The 20875-nt window shown below is 38.4% G+C and overlaps 1 protein-coding gene across 1 annotated transcript; it reads right to left on the bottom strand.

Annotated features, from left to right (window-relative positions):
• Window positions 1–480: 480 nt before the first annotated feature.
• LOC139716284 (AP-4 complex subunit beta-1-like) lies at window positions 481–20656 on the bottom strand. The gene is made up of 18 exons (XM_071627850.1): window positions 20582–20656; window positions 15897–15962; window positions 14921–15044; window positions 14210–14382; window positions 13556–13686; window positions 12461–12599; window positions 11694–11787; window positions 10958–11081; window positions 10228–10354; window positions 9395–9490; window positions 8381–8550; window positions 7544–7677; window positions 5778–5943; window positions 4528–4601; window positions 3385–3496; window positions 2199–2898; window positions 1447–1582; window positions 481–683 (listed from the first exon to the last, which is right to left on the bottom strand). Exons 2-18 carry the CDS (start codon window positions 15944–15946, stop codon window positions 510–512), a joined length of 2724 nt encoding a protein of 907 aa, XP_071483951.1. The 5' UTR covers window positions 15947–15962; window positions 20582–20656; the 3' UTR covers window positions 481–509.
• Between the last annotated feature and the right edge of the window lie 219 nt (window positions 20657–20875).

The following is a 20875-nucleotide window of genomic DNA, read 5'->3' as shown; positions in this document are numbered from 1 at the left end:
TTTTCTACATTTGACAATGTATAAACCATACCTCCCTGTATAAACTCAGCAATGTGACACTGACACAACAGATCATATACAGTGGATGTTACTGAGGATCATTGCCCTGGCTGTGCAATTTTCAATTCAATCTTAACCCTAAGGGGGGGGGGGGGGGGGGGGGATTCTTTGGGGGCTAAATTATCCCATCCCTCAGATCTCGGGCACTCCTTGACCGATTGTGACCAATTGTGGTGTCAGTGTCCCATCATGTATTTTACCATAATGCACAGTAAAATTTATGGTATTTATTATAAAATTATGCAAATTTTCTTGTGATTCTGAATTTTCCCATTTTGGTTACCACATCAGGAAGAAATGTTGTTGTTGGTTTTTTTTCTACTTGTAACTGAAGGAAAGGTGATATTCAGTGTATGTTTTGTCAACACATTTAATTGAAAAGTGGTAAATGCTAATGCAAATTAGAGACAAATGAAACTGAGAATGCTGCCTCAAAACTCCCTACAAGCCTAAATCTTTGAGGGGTCAGCTGCCGGGGCGGATGAAAATGCCTTCCTGCACAGAGCCACTGCCTGGTTGGAGAGAGCTGGACCCCATCCATCCTCTGGCTTGATGCAGACTGAGGTCTTCCCAGAACTCTGGTGGGTGGTGACCTCCAGGAGGATCAGCCCGCCAGACAAAGCCTGCAGAGATACAGAGCAGAAAACCACCGAAATTGAAATCTTTAAAGAAGCTTTTATGAAATAATTAAAGAAGACTATATACAAGTGTCTTTTATCTTCCAGTTAGCACTCATATTGTTACTTCCTCCATTACACTAAAATGTTAAATGGATTGACGCATATGGTTAACATAACATGTCATCACTGGTGAGCAACAAATATAATACAGTATATAAAACTAACACTGATTTGTGTGAAGAGTACTGAAAATGTCTAATAGGTCTATTTTACTAGAAGCACTCTTTATAAGTCATCATAGCAAAACTGTTTATTCGTTTTATCATAGCAAAAACTAGTCAGTTCTACACAAACTATATATCTTGGTACATGTACCTTTAACACTTGAAAATAATAGAAAATTGACAGCAAATGGTGAAGGAATATCACACATACGTTCACTAAAGATAAATCATAAACCATACAATTTCATTCTCTACGACAAAGTCCTAAAAAACTTTCTTCCCCATGCTCAAGTTTGTACAATCCTCTACAATTAATCAATTTGGACAAAATGATTTTGCTGATGCAAATTGAAGGCTTCTCATGAGCTCATCACAAGAGATATGTAATGGTTTGGCAAATTGCATGTTTTTTCTTTCTCATAAGAAAGACGTCCATTACATTCACTACAGCAGCACTACTAACTGAACCAAAGCCAGCTCATGGCAGTGATCAATTTTAAAAACCCTTGACAAATCAAATACTCTGCATGTTATGAGAATACCTTTGCATAGAGGAATGCTCTCCAGGGGTCAGCTTCTTCTGGTGTCGAAGCCATGGTGTGGAATCCTAAGCTGTTGAAAGCCTGGAGTAGCACTGATGGCTTTCTCTCTTTCCCCAAGGATGCCTCAAAGGTCTCACTAGGGAAGAAAAGATGGGCACCACAGAGAGTTATTAAGACACTCAATGATTCCAACAACTGAAGTGATAATAGAGCTGAAGATGGAAGTAATGATAATGATGAAGATCCTTATATTGATGGCACTGATAATGATGATCATGGATACCAATGACAAGAATTTCTATGCTTCAGCCTCTATTTGCAAGGTATTGTCAGCATCTCATAAACAGAATGGGCTATGGCACCTCTATAAAAGTTCATCGAATTCACTTCTTTCTAAAGCATTTCCTCGTTATAGTGCACAGTTATGAGTAAATCCAAGCATTTTTATTTGTATACTGGACAAGACAAGACTTAGTAACCTGCTTGAGATTGATTAATATGGAGAAATATGGACGCATTTGTTCAAACCATTAAATGATTCTTGCATCAAGTTCTTTTTGTTGCATCTGATTGACGAATTTCATAAAATCTACTTCAATGAAAGGCAATTTGTCAATCAGTTACAATAACAACACATTTCCTGTGGAAGTCTTTGCTACATGAAGTGAGAAAAAAAATCCAAGAAAAACTGCCTCAGACTGAAAGGGGCAAGTTTACATCACACATGGAAGCATACTTCCTGCACAATATACCTGGTTGTCCATGACATCCACTTCTCCTCAAAGGCCTGAGCAGAAAGGGAGAAGTCCTCATCAAGCACTGCTTCCTTGGTCTGCTTTGGAAGAGGATCAATAGACACACCCTGAAGACCAGCCATCCCGGGAGCAGCTACCTCTTCCATCAGGCTTTGACCATTGTCTGGGGCAACGGAGACAGGAGCAGAAGTGGAACTGGACGCGAAGGGTGGTAATAAGGTCGGAGGAGCGACATCAGAATCGCCTTTATCCGTCTGGGATGCGGATGCGGAACCAGATGTGATTGATTCTGTCCCAGATTTGCCATTTGGTGTCTTGCCTTCATCCAGCAGGGTTAACTCAGCTTTGACGGAATTCTCTTTTTCCGCTGAGGCTGTTCCTGGATTCACAGGTGGTACAACATCTTTTCCATCTGAGTCTTTCTGGAGAACATTCTCGACCGGTCCAATCACACTCTCATTAACACCAGCATTATGTGCACCTTCTCCTCCCCTCAGATCTACTCCCAGCAGTTCCTGCATGTGACCTCCAAACGGTCCTTTGTGACCTCCAACCTCCTCGGTGTCCAGATCGACCAATGTTCCCTCCATGGTAGCCTGCCTATCGTGAGGCGTAGCACTTTGGTGAGATGGAGCGTCATACTTTGACTTCAAAGATGACTCATCAGGGAGTTCATTATCTTCAGCAGTCGTAGAGCCTGGCAAGTGGTATGATGTGAGAAAACAATTGCTTTCAAAGACTACATTGACAGTGGCAATTGTTTTCAGAGAGAAGTAGGTTACATGTCAGAGCTCATACATTCAAATTTACTTGTTTCAAAAGTATCTGTACGACTTCAAGCTATTACAAGACACCACTGTATAGCGAAACAGAGATATGACTCCTTTTTAAAGATAATTTGACATGGTTTTTCAGTACAAAGGGCAATAATTCATTAACTCCTACTGTGGGTGGATTGATGTAAAGCATTGGTCACATCTACACTATCTTTGGCTTCTTGAAGTCTATTGCGATGTTGATCCCTCCTATTCACTACAGAAATCAAGCACATGCCCATGCCAGGGCCACAACATGCTGTTCAGTTAGCCGCAGGGTGCGATGGATCAGATATTTTCAGGAAATTGGAATGGTTGTAGGTAAATGAATTAGCATTCCTACAGAATTTGATTTTACGTCCACTCACCAAGTAGCATTCCAAACGTGTTAAAGAGTTGAATGTCCTGCAGTCCCTCACCGTGATGTCGTCTTTCAGGTGGTGGCCGCAGGCTCTGGGAAGAACATATCACTGCCCTGGCCTGAAACAACAACAACAACAAAATGGCATCAATTTACAAGCAAAGATTTATAAATACAGATATTTCCAAGTCAACACAAATCACTGGAATGGCAATTCTGCTCACTGCATATGAGTGAATTGGTTCTATAATGCCCTATGTCTTGATTTGGGGGCTAATCTTTACATAGATTTAATGATTACATAATGGATATTGTCATATATACACACACACATTCAACACAATAAAATACAAACACAGCAACTCTGGCGAACATACATGCACTCAAGAGCTCCTGCTTGTGCTGAAGAATCTAGGTGATTATCATCAGATTTAGACTTTTATATTCTTCATGTAAAGACATTTAAATGGATCATTCTTCTAATTTGCACTGCTCAGTTCACTGCATGTAAAGGACCATTTACAATATTAAGGTACAAATGATAGAGATATAGGCAGCCACAACTATTCAAAGCAGCCTCCTATCTAGAGAAGCCACCTGTCCACCGCAACCACCTGCTTTATGAGACCAATATAAACTACCCTGGAAAGAAATTGCCTCCTCAAGGCTTGGCACACAGGGGCTACCTGTCTCCAACAGCAAGAAGTTATTCGATTTGATTCTCCATGGGTAATACTTCACTGTGGCCACACATTTCATGTTGAACCCTATTTGTTGGCACATCATCTATTTTCTCTTCTTTCTTCCACAGTTTGGCATCTCGCTTATCAGCCATTTGGGCCTGGGCAAATAGGTAACTCTGTGTGACGGAAACTATACACAATATCCCATTTTTTTTTTCTTTTTGGGGGGCAATTTTTCATTGCTGAGAAACGGCTACTAGTGACATCTTTTGACCTTGTGCATGTATATTTGCTAGGGAGACATGCAGATGATTTAAACACAGATATTTTGTGAGGAATAAATATTGGCCATCACCTGTTTAGAGGGTCACATGTCTATACATGCCATGTTTTATGTCTGACTGGAATGATTACTATAAACAACTTTGGCTGTACAAGTAGTTTGCATTGCCATAAATTGTTGTCACCTTTTTAACATCAGTGTTCAGCATCTTGTAATATTGGAGGGCTTTCTCACGGAGGATGACGTCTTTCTCTGTCTCTGGAATCAAAATGAAGTAGAAAAATAGCAAAACAAGGATTTTCATTACAAATCAACTATTACTGTCTCACCAGGAACACATGAACATGCTTACTTTCTTTTTTACCCAAGACAACTGGTAACATACACAGACATAAGTAAGAACGTCAAGTTGAAATTAGGCACTCCTGTTACAAATAACATGGTTACAATGAAATTTCCTTACGACAAAGTAAAAATTCAGGTCCCAAAATTACTATTACTGAAGTGTATGGTAGGATATTCTCTTCAGCTTTAGAGAAATTTTAATTTAATGAAAGGACATTGCTGGTCCTGAGGTCTTCATTGTAATAGTACTTGCCTGTATATTATGAGTTGATGCTGTCAATCATGTGTGAGACAATCCAATACGCTGTTCTCAAGGTGAGAATTAAGGTGCACCAAGCTTAGTGTTGACTGAGGGAAGCTTAACCCTAACCAGGCCGTGCCTTTGGGGCTGTTCTGTGGCCGGGGTAGGGTTGAATCAACCCCCCCACCCCCGAGATCTCGGCCATCGATTGTGCAATCACCATGAAAATTGGCACAAGCATTACCTGTGGCGTAATCTACCATACTATACAAAAAGACATTGAAATTTTCATTACATTGATTAATTATGCTAATATATGCATAAAATGATACATTTTGCTCTAAATCAGAAAATAAAGCTCCTCGAATCCTATCCTAGTTTTTGGTGATAACATTCTATTAAGCATTCTTAACAATGTGCTTGAAAAAAAAATCCTTTTGTTTTATCATTTTTTTTTGCAAAATTTATGACAGAACCTATTTCAAGCATGATTATGCTAAAATTAATTGATTTCAGCCTATGAAAGTGAAAATAATCACATCTTTATGAATAAGGTGAGAAAACTCCATTTGCATAGACTTTGTACACAAAATCAAATTTTTGAGCCATTTTTGGTCTGACAGGCATGTATAATAGGTCATGCAGCGTCGTAACGGTATGTGTGATTTTTGCAAAAATGGTGTCAAAAGATGTGTAAGACTTGAAAGTAAAAAGTCAATGAACGGAATGGTCAAAAAATTTTACGCGGCGGAATAGACGTGAAAAATGTCAAATGGGGGGGGTTGATTCACCCCCCCCTCAAGCCTTTTTAGGGTTATGGTTCAAAGCCACTTCACCCCCACCTTTACCTGCACAGTGTTGAAGAATGGTCGCCAGGCAGTCTTGACACTCTGCGGGTCGGGTGAAGAAAAGCTTTGTGACGGCCGTCAGAAGGCGACCTTTGACCTCTGTGCTAGTCTCCTCCATGATGTTGTCTATTGCGCTTTCCAGGAGGTACGGGGCATCTGATAGCCTCTGATGGGAAGAAAATCATAAAACAATATAATACAACTTCAGGATTTATTGATCAGAGTTTTTGCATATCGTCATTTGCATTTGCATGCTTCAGGCACCTGAAATCATTCATTAAGAACCTGGTGATAATTGAAAAAAAAGAAGAATCTTTTCAGGTCATCACATACAAACATTTTCAAGCAGTAGTGTTTCAGTAGTGAAGTTTCCAGTGAAGTTCCATCTCCTTGCTTCTTACCTGTATTACATTCAAATTCGAGAATAACTTTTGGCAAGTATAACCCACAACAAAACAAAGAAAAAAATGATGATCATCCTACATACATTGTAGCATTATTATGCAATACCTATTTAGAATGTAGCTATCCGATTGGTTGTCACATGACATTTAGTGAAAAGTTCCATTGCACGCTCTGGCTGTCAGCAGTGCAATTTTGTTTGACCAAAATGTTCCATTGCACGCGCTCTGATGTCACAATAAACAAACATGTGCCGCGCGCACTCAACAATTACAAGCGCGCTTACAAGCGCGTACTTTTGTCACTCATTTTTGTAAACAACTTCGTTTCGCATACGTACTACATTGTACATGTATATACACGGTGACTTCAACTGTGGGGCTACTCATTTGTTTTTCACGGAAAATGGTTGCCATCTCTGTGCTAAATTCAAGAATCTGTGAGTACCAAATCTGTTGATGTTTGAGGTGTTGTATAAAACAAATAGTGTATGGTCTTTACTCGTGCAGTGGAACCAGATTTCGCACTCGGTGAAAGATGAGGCACACTATTCAACTCGGCTTCGCCTCGTTGAATAGAGCACCTCTATCTTTCACCTCATGCAAAATCTTGTACCATTGCACTCGTGACCATTCACTATTTGTTTATTATATAAGGCCTGAAGAGATCCTTGTCATTTGATTGGTTGTTTGACATTGATTATTCGGCCCATTTCACTATGAAGTCATCATCCGTGCAATTGTGGTTCCATTTACCATGCAATTTTGGATCCATACGATTTGCTCCATTGCACGCTCACTGAGAGCCCGGCATACTACGCGTATACGCTTGCGTTTTGCAGTATGTATGCGACAGCGCGCTACATAGCGTAAAGCACCCAGTGAGCACTCTCGCGATCTCAGATTCTCTCTTGTTTCTAAATTGATAAGACATTAATGGACAAGGATCTCTTCTAGGCGTTATATAAAACAAATAATAAATGTTTTTTATTTGTGCAATGGACAGAATATTTCATTCGGTGAAAGATGAAATCTTTGATCCATTCAACTCGGCTGCGCCTCGTTGAATGGATCATTTCATCTTTCACCTCATGAAATATTCTGTCCATTGCACTCATAAACATTCATTATTTGTATACTATGCTATGGAATGTTCTGCCTGGGTCATTTGTAAATCATGGCATGTAGCAGCTGCAATGAAGCATACATCTCTACACTTTCTTCTAATAAACATCAAACAATCAAGTCGTTAAATTGATGTGGACAGTGATTACGATCTAATCTCTCCGCATAAGGACAACATGACATGAACACAAGTAAGGCTAGATATACACTGTAGTCTCCTGCTCAACACATTACACTGACCTGCCCATGATGTCCAATCAGCCATATCATAGCACACCTGCTCTCTGCATCTTCCAGTTGCGTCCAACAGGCTGGAATTGAGTCTAGGACCTGGTCCACATAGTCTTGATACTTGCCTTCAAATGACAGCAGGTCTGGTGAAAACAAACATCAATGAAGAATAATAGATGGACTTACTGTCATTCCATATAATATTCTGTCACCGAAAAAGGTCATCTAGGAGGAAAAAGGGCAGAGATTCAACTATCTGGAAGAGTTTCATGAATATCACTTACAATTTGCAGAAATCATATGAAAATTGTGTTGTTTCTACAATGGTTTTAGCAAGAAGCTCAACAATGTGCGATGTGAGGATGAATTCATAACTTAAAGATAAATTTCACTTTCTTGGATCCTGGTTCACATTAGTTACACTACAAACACAGTCACGTATTCCAGGTGGCTTGTAAAACTGAGCATAGACTTACGTATGTACCCAGTGAATATTGCAACTTGCATTTGGACATGACTAATGTGAACATTCACACGGTTACTGTTAACAAGAACAGTGCACTCCCATTATAACAAACACATAACAAACACATTTCAGTGAAATTTCAGGTCTCAAAATTATCATCAATGTATCTGTATAATATACTTTATTTGTTCAGTTAAAACAAAATTACATACAATGACAGAAAAATGCCAGTCCCAAGGACTTTGTTATAATAGGAATTGCCTGAAGGCCCTACCTTGTTCCAATGCCTTAAAGGATGTAATGTTCACACCCATGAAAACATCCTGACATTTGCCTACATTTCAGACAATTAACATATTGTTAACAGCCAGATTCACTACCTTGCATTTCCACCAAGACAGCTGAAGACACATGGTCTATCCTGAGCTGTAGGAGGTTAAGGAGAGCGTCCATGCAGGGGGCGACATATGCAGGACTACGGTGAGATATGTTACCGAGAGCTCCCACTGCATGCTGCCCGAATCTTGTTGACACATCCAGGCAATTCACACTACAATATGACACCAAAAAAAAAGAAAGAAAAGAAAAGAAAAGAAAATGTACAGATCATCCAACTGATTGAAAGAAACAACATCTTAATTTGTATGTGTGCAAATCCTACTGCAGCCTTGGTACAGCATCAAATATCAGTATCAAATTACACAAACATATCATTGCGGTGAATTATTCTCTATCCTGTCTATTGAGTAGCCATTCAATTACATGACAGTTTCATTTAGTCAATTCTTGAGAGTTATGGAATCAATCTTGATAAAATCACTGCAGTTACTCAGCAGACAAAGATATTCTGAGTTTACAGAGATACAAAAAAAAAAATCACTATTGATTCACTTTTCAACATTCACTGAGTGCATAGGGACATTATCACTTTGTGTTATGCACTATATAAGCACTGTCAATTATCATTATTATTATCATTCAACTTTCTCCTGTTGAGCAGACACTAATGAAACAGAGACAAGAAGATCACATAGTCACATCCCAGAAGAACATATTCTGGAACAGTGTGGGGCCATCTGTGATCCAATGAGTGCACTGAAAAGACATTAAGCAGTTATCCTGGAAGGGTGCCATTGTCTAAAAACTATAGTCATATTCCTACCAAACACCATTTTAGGCAATTGCTCAACATCTAAACAAGCCCATGCTTAATCAGGTGTCCCTTTTGAACAATGCTTCTATCTAAACTGCTTTCTCTTGGAGAAAAATTCATTACAACCAAAGCATTCTATCACAACTGATTTATCAAAGCAAAAGGAAACATACAGACCTCTCTGTGAGGAATGGCATTTTACAGTGCACTGAGTAAAGTTCTACTGCCAAAGTTTACTTACCTCAACTCCCCAACAATATCCACAACATTGTTCTCTGTGGTGAGTTCCACCAGAAGGTCAATTCTCTTACATCTCAGGTACAGAGGCTCATTGTATCTGGCACACACAAGGTGGGAGAACAGAATGTACATACTCATTTCAATCAAAACCAAACAAATTTAAGTTGAGTTTCAATTACTGAACTTGGTTTGTGAAACAAAAACTGCCATTTTCTGTACTTTTACAGTGAATCGAGAGGAAATGGACTGCAAAGTCATTAATATGATAGTGAGGCACATCCCATTCTCTTTTCTCTTTTTGAGCAGTATGTAGACTAGAAAGGTATCACATAAACATACGAATTCATTGATGAGAAACCTTCACTAAAACCTTTCATAAAAACATTTTCAGAGAAACAAAAAGATTTTTACACTTTTGCTGATCATGGGTCAATTACACCCTTTTTTCCTGCATATGGCAAGGTGATGTGAAAATAACAAAATAACAAATAGAAAACTTGTGTGTATTCCATGTTCATGCCAGCTAACCATAAGTAACACATGAGATAGACAGCAGAATTCAAAAAGTATGTAACTAATGAACTAACAGCTTTTGATGGGATGTTTAGAGGAAACAAGACTATTATATCAGTGAAACAGGACATCTTGTACAACAGTCAAATGTAATTCCATCAGAGCATACCTATATTTTTAATTGACTTTGTGTTTCTACAAACCAAGCAGCATGGAACATACTTGCAGCATAGGGGGCATAACAGCCACCATCTGACCTGACATTATATAAGAGAGACTGCACTATAAGGAGCCCATGACAACACCCTTTGGGGAACTCACTTGCAAAAGAACTTCTTGAAGTGTTTGCTCAGTCCCAGGGAGACCCTAGCAAGGAGGCCTTCGAGATGACAGAGGGCAGCATACACGACAGCAGGCTGAGTGCTGGTCAGGTGACTTAGTAAGACTCCTGTATGTACATATGTAAGGGATGATGGAGCAAAGATTCCTGTTATGTACAGTCTTTAGCATGTGTAAACCATAAATTGCTAGCTTGGCTGGAGTGTTCCTCAGACAGTTGAGTGCACTGTGGTTTCAGGTTTGAGTCTAGTGACTGGGGTGAAGATGTGTTACAAAGTGCTTTGGGCACCACAATAATATGGTGGGAAATTAAAGCACTCCGACAAAAACAAACAAACAAACAAACAAACAAACAAACAAACAAACAAACAAACAAACAAACAAGAACAAAAAACAAAACAAAAGAAATGTTTATGTCATTGTCATGATTGTTATTATGGTTATTTGGTGATTATGATTATGATAAATTCATCATCATTATGATCATAATCTAATAAGTTTTAGGAACAGTAACAGAAACAATATCACTATCATTACTTCAGTTTTGTTCATCATCTGTAGTTTTATCATTGACACATACAATCTCATTTTGCTTTCTTGATGGCTAGATTCACAGTTAGGAGTTTACGTTGTGGAACTTCTTATGTTTCAGTCCACTATCGCATATAGGAAGAATTCTTTCTTGGAAACTTGACACAAAATCTTACTACACCTTTTAGTCTCCTAAGAACATCCTGGTGGACCTGAGGCAAACCAGCTGTGAGGCGCAGCATGAGATGAATGGCTCCTATGCTTACCCCGCTGCTTGGGTGACGTACACAGCCATCTACAACATTCTGGGAACACAAAGTGATTTTAAAGCATTTGAATATAAGGCAGAAGCTGTCCACGGAAAGCCTTGCCCTCCCCCCCCCCAAAAAAAAAAAAACAAAAAACAAAAAAAAAACAACCAAACAAACAAACAAACAAACAAACAAACAAACATTCTCACAAATGAGTTAACTTTGGTATGTGCACAATTCCTTAAGATACAATATTCTGATATTCAGTTTTAAGGAGGTGTGGCAATTAATAGAAAAATATAGTTTCATGACTTTTTTCCCCCTCCACTGAATGCCTCGGACAACTTTCAATGATATCAGAAATCTAAACTTAAATCACGACAGATTACCTTGAAAGCCTTGAAGGATGACCATGGTTTTTCTTCAACATTAGGTTTGCCAAATAAAGTAATAGCATACGCACAGAATGCAGATTTGTGAAGGCCTCACTGAGAATTTGGAGAAAAGGCCTTTCCTCCTTCTGCATGAATTCACTATGAAGCAAAGCACATCAACATAAAACTGGTTTTGAGTTTATCTTTAGCAATATTCTAAGTAGTTGTAGCGATGAAGAGTCAAAGTAATTGTTCTACTTTATTGTTTCAGTGACTGCTTGATGCAACTTACCATGATGTCAAAAATCTCTTCCTCTTTCTCCGGTTTGTATGACAGCAAGAAGTGGAGGGCTTTGATCATACCCCATTCTGACAGAGTGTGCAACCTGCAGTCAGAGGGTGTAAATAGATATTGACATTTCTTAGGAGGAATAAATAGCATGCAATTATCTTTCTTTGTATTCTGCTGAGCTAGAAGTATTCAATTTCAAAATGCTTGTGGGTAAGCAGCGACATACTTTGTATGCTTTTTGGCTTTCATCACCAAAACCAATTTTTTTTGACATATTACGAAAAAAAAAATACTGGAAAGAGATTGTCATTCACTCACACAGACAATTCTGAGATCAACTTGTACATGGCACTGATGTAAAAGAAAATGCAAATGATGGAATATTCACATGTAGTAAGATCATATTCATGAAAGTTTTGAGCTTTGTAAAGTGAATTAGACCCTGAATAGCAGGGAAAAAGTGATGGTATGGGTCTGTGATGTGTGTACGATCATATATTTCCTCTTACCCTCCCCCCCCCCAAAAAGACTTTATGCATACAAAACTCTTGATAACATATGCCCAATATGTTGTCTAGAGAGCATCACTTATTACCTTGTCATATTCAGCGGAGCAGAAGGACGCATCAATGGTGTCATAATTATCTTGTCAAAATTTGAACTTTCCTACGCTAAATTACTTGATAACAGGGTAGAAAAAGGCATCTTTCCTCGATTTTCACGTCCAAATCCTGGTTAAGACCACAATCACAGGACAGTGAGCTGACCTGTTCAGGAGCTGATGGGCCATGTTTTGGCTGACATGAAGAGCGCCCTCTAGACTGTGAAGGACGCATAAGACGTTGAGCATGACAGTGTTGTCTCTATCAGCAACAAGCTCACACAGCTGCTCAATGATGTTCCTGTCTAAGGTGCACATACAAAATAAAAGGGCCATATCAAATAACAGGTACACAGACTGCCTCACCATTTTTGTTTTTTTTTCCTCAATTTTGTGACCAGCTTTAAAAAAAATACCTACTATGTCTATGAAAATCACAAGCAGGTCAACTTAAGGCTAAAATACCTAATATTTATTTTTACGGTGATTTCAGCAAAACTAACTCTTTGTGACGTTCATTGTTGGTTAACTGCTCAAATGCACAACAATTTTCTTCTTAGGATTCTTCTGCTTCTATGCTTAGTGTTAAACTGGCCCAATTGACTATGTATTCACACTGCATGTTAGTTTCTCATAAATGATATTTGACATTGAAATAGTGCTTCATGTGCCAGTGCTTCATGTGCCAAACGACCTTTTGTTCTGATTTGGTGCTTGCATATCAAGTCATTATTAAGAGAAAAAATTAATTCTATTTTCATAGGTCATCCCAACAATGTAAGAGGCAAATATATACAACAATATGTCCTACACAAAAAAAAGGTCTAAAATTTGCTAAAATGATCAACCACGAATTACTAGCAATTCCCGTGCAGAGTGAATTGTGGAAGACCAGTTACTTGTCTAACTTGATGAAGATTCTGAATGTGCTTCCAATCAACACAGAGATACATGCATGCAGAATATTGTATTATGGTTGAGATAGTTTCAATATGCAACATCAAATTTTGCCACAGCCATTCTTTCACATGTGTGCTACACATGTTCTTTACTATATCTACAGTGTAGTGTATGAAAACTTTGCAATAATCTTTGAATCATAGCTTCTCAAAACAACATGCAGACTTGAGAACCAAGAAAAGGTTTGATATATTGCAATGTAACACTGAAGGAATTGTAATTACATAATGTGAATACAATGCTTAGTTAGAAAGGGAACACAAAAGATAAGTTTGCATATACATGAAATATCATGTGTTACCTTTGATGAAGGCGGGATTAAGCTTGTTGGCCTTGAGGCAGCCTAGTACAGCAATGCGGCGCACATAGGCACTCTTATCCTTCAGGCCAGCGAGTAGAGGGGGCTCAATGTACTCGAGCAGCAGGGGTAATCTTTGAGGATACATGACATATCAATTCACTTTTTCTTTACGATTAGAATTATCAAGAATTTGAATTATCATACTTCTCTGAGCTGCATACATGTTACATCAGTCTCTGAAATACAAGGCAAGTGTTGCATTTTTCAAAGATTCCCCATAACATTCAATTTAAATACCGTACTCAATTGGATACAAAATCTATAAATGTAATGAAGAAAAAAAAAAATCTTGTACTGTCAAGATTTGGAGGCATTTACAATTAGTTGAAAGAGTTCTGCGATATATGCCCATTTGGAAGGGATATTACTGCTGTAATGTCATACTTTCATCAAGTTTGTGAAAAAGAAAAAGATAAGAGTAATTATTCAGAATTCTATAAAGAGCACTGTCACAACCATCATGTCACCTAAATGGAAATGTGGAGCAAGACATTTTGACCACAGGCACAAATAAACTGAATCTTATAACTAAACTTAAATCTATCTGCTGATAGTGATCATCTTTGTGCAGTGTGAACACAACATCTTCCCTACCTCAAAGAGCAGAGTGTCTTGAGAGCCATCCCCCTGACCATGGGGTTAGAATCCTGACAGTCCTTTAGCAGGCAGTTGATCACAAGCAGTGTCAGGCTGGGCTGTTCACACGCACAACAGGCCATGTACATATACACCAACTTCTTGCTGGGGAGATCCGAGGTGGCGCAAATCTGAGTCAAGAGCAACAAAGATGTCGTTCTAAACAAAGAATCATAAATCTATGAGTGGACAGATATGATCACATGGTCTCATATTCATCTTTGACAATTCCCGTCATATTCCATTATGCTTCCTCTCCATGTTGGTTTACTGTTAATGTTTATGAAGCAAGAATCTGGTAAAAAAAAATTAAAATAAAGTTCTAGATATGGACAAGCTTTCGAGGGACTTCCAAAGTGGCTCCAGTTTTATTCACCTGGCATGGTGAATCTAAAGAAAAAAAAATACTTCTCAGAAAAACAAACAAAAAACAGACAAAAAACACAAAACAGCAAACTCTAGCTACAGTGATACAACTGTGAGTTGCAGACATATGTCTCATATTTGCTGGTCTGAGCTGAAAGAAATGGTTGACTTTTCTTCTTTTTTTATTTTTGTCAGCTTAAAACTGCGTGAAGAGAAAACCACACTTACTTTAAACAATACTAACAAGTTGACAAAGCAAAACAGACAAATACATTATGCGAGGCAAAGTTTTTATAAGCTGACCTTGACAAGTTCTGGGAAGAGACCTGAGAGGGTATTTCCTTGTGTCATCTGAGAGACTATCTGAGCAAGTGCTGCCCGGAGCTGAGTCGGGTCAGAGTTTGCAGCAGCGTCTGCGAGAGATACTCTGAGAAGAAGAAAGATTTGTTTGTTTGGTGGTTGTTGCTTTATCCAGCCAAATGGCAACATCACATTCTCCACACATATGATAATAGAATATAACACTTGGTGAACCACTACCTAACTTAATTTATTATGCCAACTACAACGGTCAAACCATTGCAACAAAGAATTGCTTGCCAACACTTGCCATGTGTTGGGATATCAAAAAAAAAAAATCTTAATTGTCAGTCCCTTTATGTTAACATGAAATTACTGGTAGATATATTGCAAGATGAACTACAGTACCCAGGATACAGATACAGTGTATCAAAATATTGCACAGTCAAGTTCAACTATGGTGTGCAAAACAAATCAAGGAAATTACAAAACAATTAAACCATTTCTTACACACATTTACAGATACCTAAAGTCAAGCAAGGCATAACCTCTTGCAACAACAGGCCACTTCATTTCTTTATAATGTTCAGTTATTACCTCTAAAACACAGCAGGGGCTTTGTTCTTCTCACTTCAAGAGTGGTACATCATAATCAATGCGAAGGCTAGAATATCAAATGTAACTTTACTGTCAGTTCATTGCATTAACGCATTTGAAGACTTGTAATTGATTTGAACACTGCGATTTCTCAAAAACAGTAGTTTCCTGCACCTGTCATCTCCCATGTACAATGATAATCAAACAGATTATTATCATCATCACTCAAAGTGTTACTACAATTGTATATGTATCATTATTATAGGAAAGGGGCAGAGGAAGATAACAACTTAGGTACAGAGCCTGTATCTTATTGTCACATGAATATTCAAAATCTATATAATAAATAGTGCACTAGTGCAGCACTGTGAAATCAACCCACCTCAACTCCCTGATGTCATCATCACCAAAGCCCTCTGATAAAAGGGCCATCTTGGCATCATGTGTGCTGAGGGTAAAAAGATTGTTAAATATTAATGATACAAAATATAATGACCGTGTACACAAAACTATATAAAACAGTACAGTATTACTAAAAAATACTGTGTGTAAAATATCAAACTTTAGTGCATTAGTGGACATCTCCTGATGATCAGATGCACATTTAACTCAACTTGGACCTGCTTTCTGAGGGGGAGAAGAGATGGGATATGCTCTTCCATCACGGAAATGCATCACTCTAGTACTGCCAGCAACCTGCAAAAGAAAGTTACTAGATACCTGAATATCACTTACATGGACATGTGATGCAGGCCTTGAAGAGTGCTAAATACTTGGGATACTGTATGCTCAAATCCTAGCTGGACAGAGCACGTACATTACCACCATCATATGCTCTACAGCCAATTAGACCCTCAGCTTTATTATGTGCAACCTCAAGAGCTCCTCAAGGATGATCAAGAAATCAGCGTATAAAACCCACGCCCAGCTGATTTGGGATTATGTTTGGAATAGTGCTGTTAGGGACCCCTATACACGTTTGACACGACATGCAGCTCGCTTTGTCATGAGACATTACCGCAACACGTACATCAAGTGCATTGTCCATGATTAAAGAACTGTGGACTAGTGTGGTGGTCATACTTAGAAGATTATCACATGAATGACTGCATGTCTTGGAATCTGGACCATTAAACAATGAAATGGACTTTAACAGAATGTCATTGAGGCCAATACCTTCAACACCTTTGTTTTAACAGCCTTGTGGATGAGATGGGAATAAGTCCAGCAAACAACATTTTATAAAATGTTTATTGGCACCTGCATCATGGTTCGACCTCTCATGCCACGGGTACGCCCGCCCAAGGTTCGACCGTGCGCAAAAATGTATCTCTTCTACTTCAATAATTATGCAAATACCCATAATAATGGTTCTCCACACACTAAACGAATGGGGGACAAAGGGCATGCATACTCAGGTTGGTCATAAAAATATTAAATATGATTAAATATGATTATGATGGTAAATATTTGGGGAATATTGTTCCCTTGACAATCTGGATCAGTACATGTATTTGAGTAGTTTCAACTGACTTTACTTCAATAATTATGCAAAATACCCATTAATACGGTTCTCCACACACTAAACGAATGCGGGACAAAGTGTCCCATACGTAACACGTTATATCTGTCTTTAATTAATACCTGTAATTAGAGCTTCTTGCCTCATGTAATGAAACTTACCTCTGATAATCTTGAGTGTTGTGACTTTCATCACAGTGAGTTACAAGTTGTAGAATGAAATACTTTCAGAGAGTTTTGAGGTTGAAAAAAATGTTCAGAAAAACAAAATTTTTCTGGTCCCATACGTAACGGCACATATTTTCTCTTCTAGAATTGTCAAGGTCATTTTTCTCCATTTTTTACATGATTATACTTCTCCTAGATATCAATCACCATGATAAAGTTCAATATGATCACAGGCCATTAACACTATTTTTCAGGTCATAAAAGTCTCTGAATGTCCCATACGTAACACACGCGTTATCTTCGATTTGCCCAGATATACATGTATGATTTCATACTCAGATCTGCTGGTTCTACATGTAGCAGGCGCAGCGGTCAAATTTTGGACAGACGTTGGGTCGTTGTTGTGGTTGAATTATGGGCGGCTTGCATTAGGTTTACTCTGATTAACGTTAGAGTTAAAACTTTATTTCTTGAAATCAATATAAAAAAATTAGTAATTTCAATTAATGATTTAGAATTTCTAACATGTTATAGACTCCACCTGTTACACACACTGTCATTGCCATTTGGTTACAAATAAATTTACAACATAAAATGTTAAAGAACATGATTCAAGAATCAAATTATTTCTTCTTTTTCTGCAGTACAGTCCACCTTTGGTGTATTGTTGTTCTGTTGGCAGGCATGGTGTGGACGTGTTTATGTACAGTGCAGGTTAAAATGACTACATTTTTGACAGTGCAGCTAAAAACATCCCACTCCCTTCTAGCGGAGTTGAATATCCTGCATCACTTGCTTAAACTGAGCTTAAGTGGTGCAATTGAATGTATCCTGGGGCAGAGCATTCCATAGTCTGATTGTGTCTGGGAAGAATGTACTTTGGTAGCTAACAGTTCGGGCATACGGAATAAAGAGCTTGTGAGAATGTCCGCGGAGTGATGTTGATGAAGAAGGGTGTATGATATCTGGGGGTATGTCAATGAGTGAGTATTTGATGCGGTACAGCATTACTTCTTTGAATCGAGCCCTGCACTCTTGAAGTGTAGGCCAATGTACCTGGTGAAGCATGGCTGCAACACTGCTTGTTTGTCTGTAGTCATTGCAGATGAAGCGAGCATAGCGACGTTGCACCATCTCGAGCTTGTGTATATTGTCTTGAGTGAACGGGTCCCAAACGGTGCATGCATATTCCATTATGGTGCGTACCAGTGTTTTGTAGCACAACTCCTTTGTGTTTCTTGGACATGACCTAATGTTGCATTGTAAGAAGGCGCTGGTTGAGTTTGCTTTCTTTGTTATGACATTGATGTGATAGTTCCAGTTCAAGTTTTGAGTGGACACCAAGATACTTTGCAGTATCAGCTTTCTTGAGGCCATGGATGCTGTATGACTTGATTATTGGACGTCTCTTATTGGTAACATGAAGAGTTTGGCATTTCTTGGTGTTGAATCGCATTTTATAAGTCAGTCTTCCTCCCATTGCTGTAATGAGCCAAGATCCTGTTGTAACTTGACTGTGTCTGCCTCAGACTTGATGTTACGGTACAACATGCAGTCATCTGCAAATAAGCGTACAGTGGTATCTATGCATTCTGGTAGGTCATTGATAGAAGAAATAGCAAGGGTCCGAGGACACTACCTTGTGGAATTTGACAGAAAGATAGGTCTGTATCTGGTCGTCGGGGATATGTTCCACGGAGACTGCATCTAGCTTCACGGGGGAGGAGAGTGATAGCGTCAAAATAAAAAATAAAAGACTCCTCCAGACAGACCACGGATCTTTTTCTGTCTAGAATTAAAGGGACTGTACAGTACTGGTTGAGGTGGGGATTCATGTTCTGAACATTCCTAAGTAAGATAATGAGAAACCTCTTATAAAATATGAAAGAGCATGTAATTCTATGAAGGATTCAAAGTTAATTTGATGAAAATTGGTTTTCAAATGGCTGATAAAGATATCCAAAAAAGCAATAATGAAAAAAGGCAACAGGCCATGCCTTTTATTAGGATCTCTGTTTTTGGATATATCTCAGCCATTTCAAAACCGATTTTCATCAAATAAGCTTTTGATACCCCTTAGAATGGCAAACTCTTTGACATCCCATACTCGAGTGGTTTCTGAATATCTCGCAAAACATTAAAGCTAAATCCTCACCTCAACAAGAACTGTACACACCCTTTAAAGGCATGATTTACCATTTGCAGATGAAACAAAAACCAGCATTAGTGCTTAAAAATAGTTCTGAAATGTGAGTTACGGATAGAAACACAGGGATGCCAAGTTTTAAACTTTTGTATGAGTGAGATTTGCCTGACCCAACATCTTGGCGCGCTCATGTGCACGCGAGCGAGGGTGTGGGAGGGGTTAATGGAGCTTTTTCAATTTTTAGCTCTTAATGGTGCACATGGTGCGATCAGGTGCATACTTAAGTGACTATTTGTTACCTACTTTGAAAGACAAAAGGGAAATATACCTTCAATTGCAACTATCACTTTAATCCTTTGAGCTAGGTTCATTATTATTAATAGGCCCAAGTTGCATACTTCACCCAATGCATGAGAAAAATGGGTGCTATGCATGAGATCGTGAGACGGACCCTAAATGCTTGAGTCTCACACAGAATGCATGAAACTTGGTAGCTCTGGAAACAACCGCCGTAAACATTTGAATCAGTGAAACTGATGTTAAGTATTGTGAAATATACAAAATTTGAACAATACTAGTTAGTCTAAATGTTTCTAGACTAAAACCATCTCCAGTTACGGTTCATTGAGAAATATACTGATATCTCCTCATATTTTATGCTTTATTCCAAAAATTTTATATGGTACGATGTTTTTTGGTACAACAGACTGACATATATGCATGAAATGTTATATCTTGAACATTTTTAAAATCATTAACATGTTAATTAGATTAACTGTTGGGCCTAACGTTAGTAGAGTAACATTAAACAGGAGCTTTAAAATAATCAATCATGAACACGGAGTAAAATTAAATTGCAATGCGTAAAGCCGACCGCGTGTGCAACTTAAAGTGACATAATAATCAGCTTTTTTATTGTGGTCGCTCATCAGGATTCAGGGAGAAGTTCCACAGAAGAAAAATATCATTATCAGTAACGGTTAGAACTGTTCTGTAACTGAAGGCCGGACCTGAACATGTAATTATTTGGTAATTATTTGGGTGTTGACCAACTAACATGATATCAAGTTTATGGGACCATAGCTAGTGGACCGCTACTATATCTATACTGTCAATACTAGCACACGACGCAAAACAATCCCGATTTCGATGTGAAACAAAGACTAATATCATACGGAATTAAGTACATAGTCTACACAGATACTGCGCTGATTTACATTGATTTTACTTACCTTTATCTTCATAAAGGAGCCTGTCAGTGTTAGATTCCAGACGATGATTGTTGTTTTACCCTTGTGGAATTATGGAAAGCCAAGTCAGAAAATGCAATTTATTTGTCCCTAGATGCTATATTATGCAGCATTTGATGCGGATCAAGATAAACCAGGCTGATGAAGATCATGATGACGATGACGGTGATGATGACAAGGGCGATAAAAATAATGATGTTGATGGAAGTTTTACTAACATTAAAGTGTTATTACTAGTTACAAACGCAGTATACACACCAATAATTTGTCGATTTG

The sequence above is a fragment of the Diadema antillarum genome, unplaced genomic scaffold, assembly GCF_040938485.1.
Source record: "Diadema antillarum isolate AM-2024a unplaced genomic scaffold, OU_Dant_1.0 scf00000063, whole genome shotgun sequence".
Classification (NCBI taxonomy): domain Eukaryota; kingdom Metazoa; phylum Echinodermata; class Echinoidea; order Diadematoida; family Diadematidae; genus Diadema; species Diadema antillarum.
The sequence above is the reverse complement of the archived record's forward strand: the minus strand, read 5'-3'. Positions and strand labels throughout refer to the sequence as shown.

Excerpts from the sequence above, each read along its gene's own strand:
- LOC139716284 (XM_071627850.1), bottom strand. The coding sequence starts at position 15,946 with ATGGCCCTTTTATCAGAGGGCTTTGGTGATGATGACATCAGGGAGTTG. Across the intron at positions 11,788-12,460 it reads GCCCATCAGCTCCTGAACAG|GTTGCACACTCTGTCAGAAT; the intron begins GTCAGCTCACTG and ends CTCTGACTGCAG. Across the intron at positions 4,602-5,777 it reads CATTCTTCAACACTGTGCAG|AGACAGAGAAAGACGTCATC; the intron begins GTAAAGGTGGGG and ends TTTTGATTCCAG.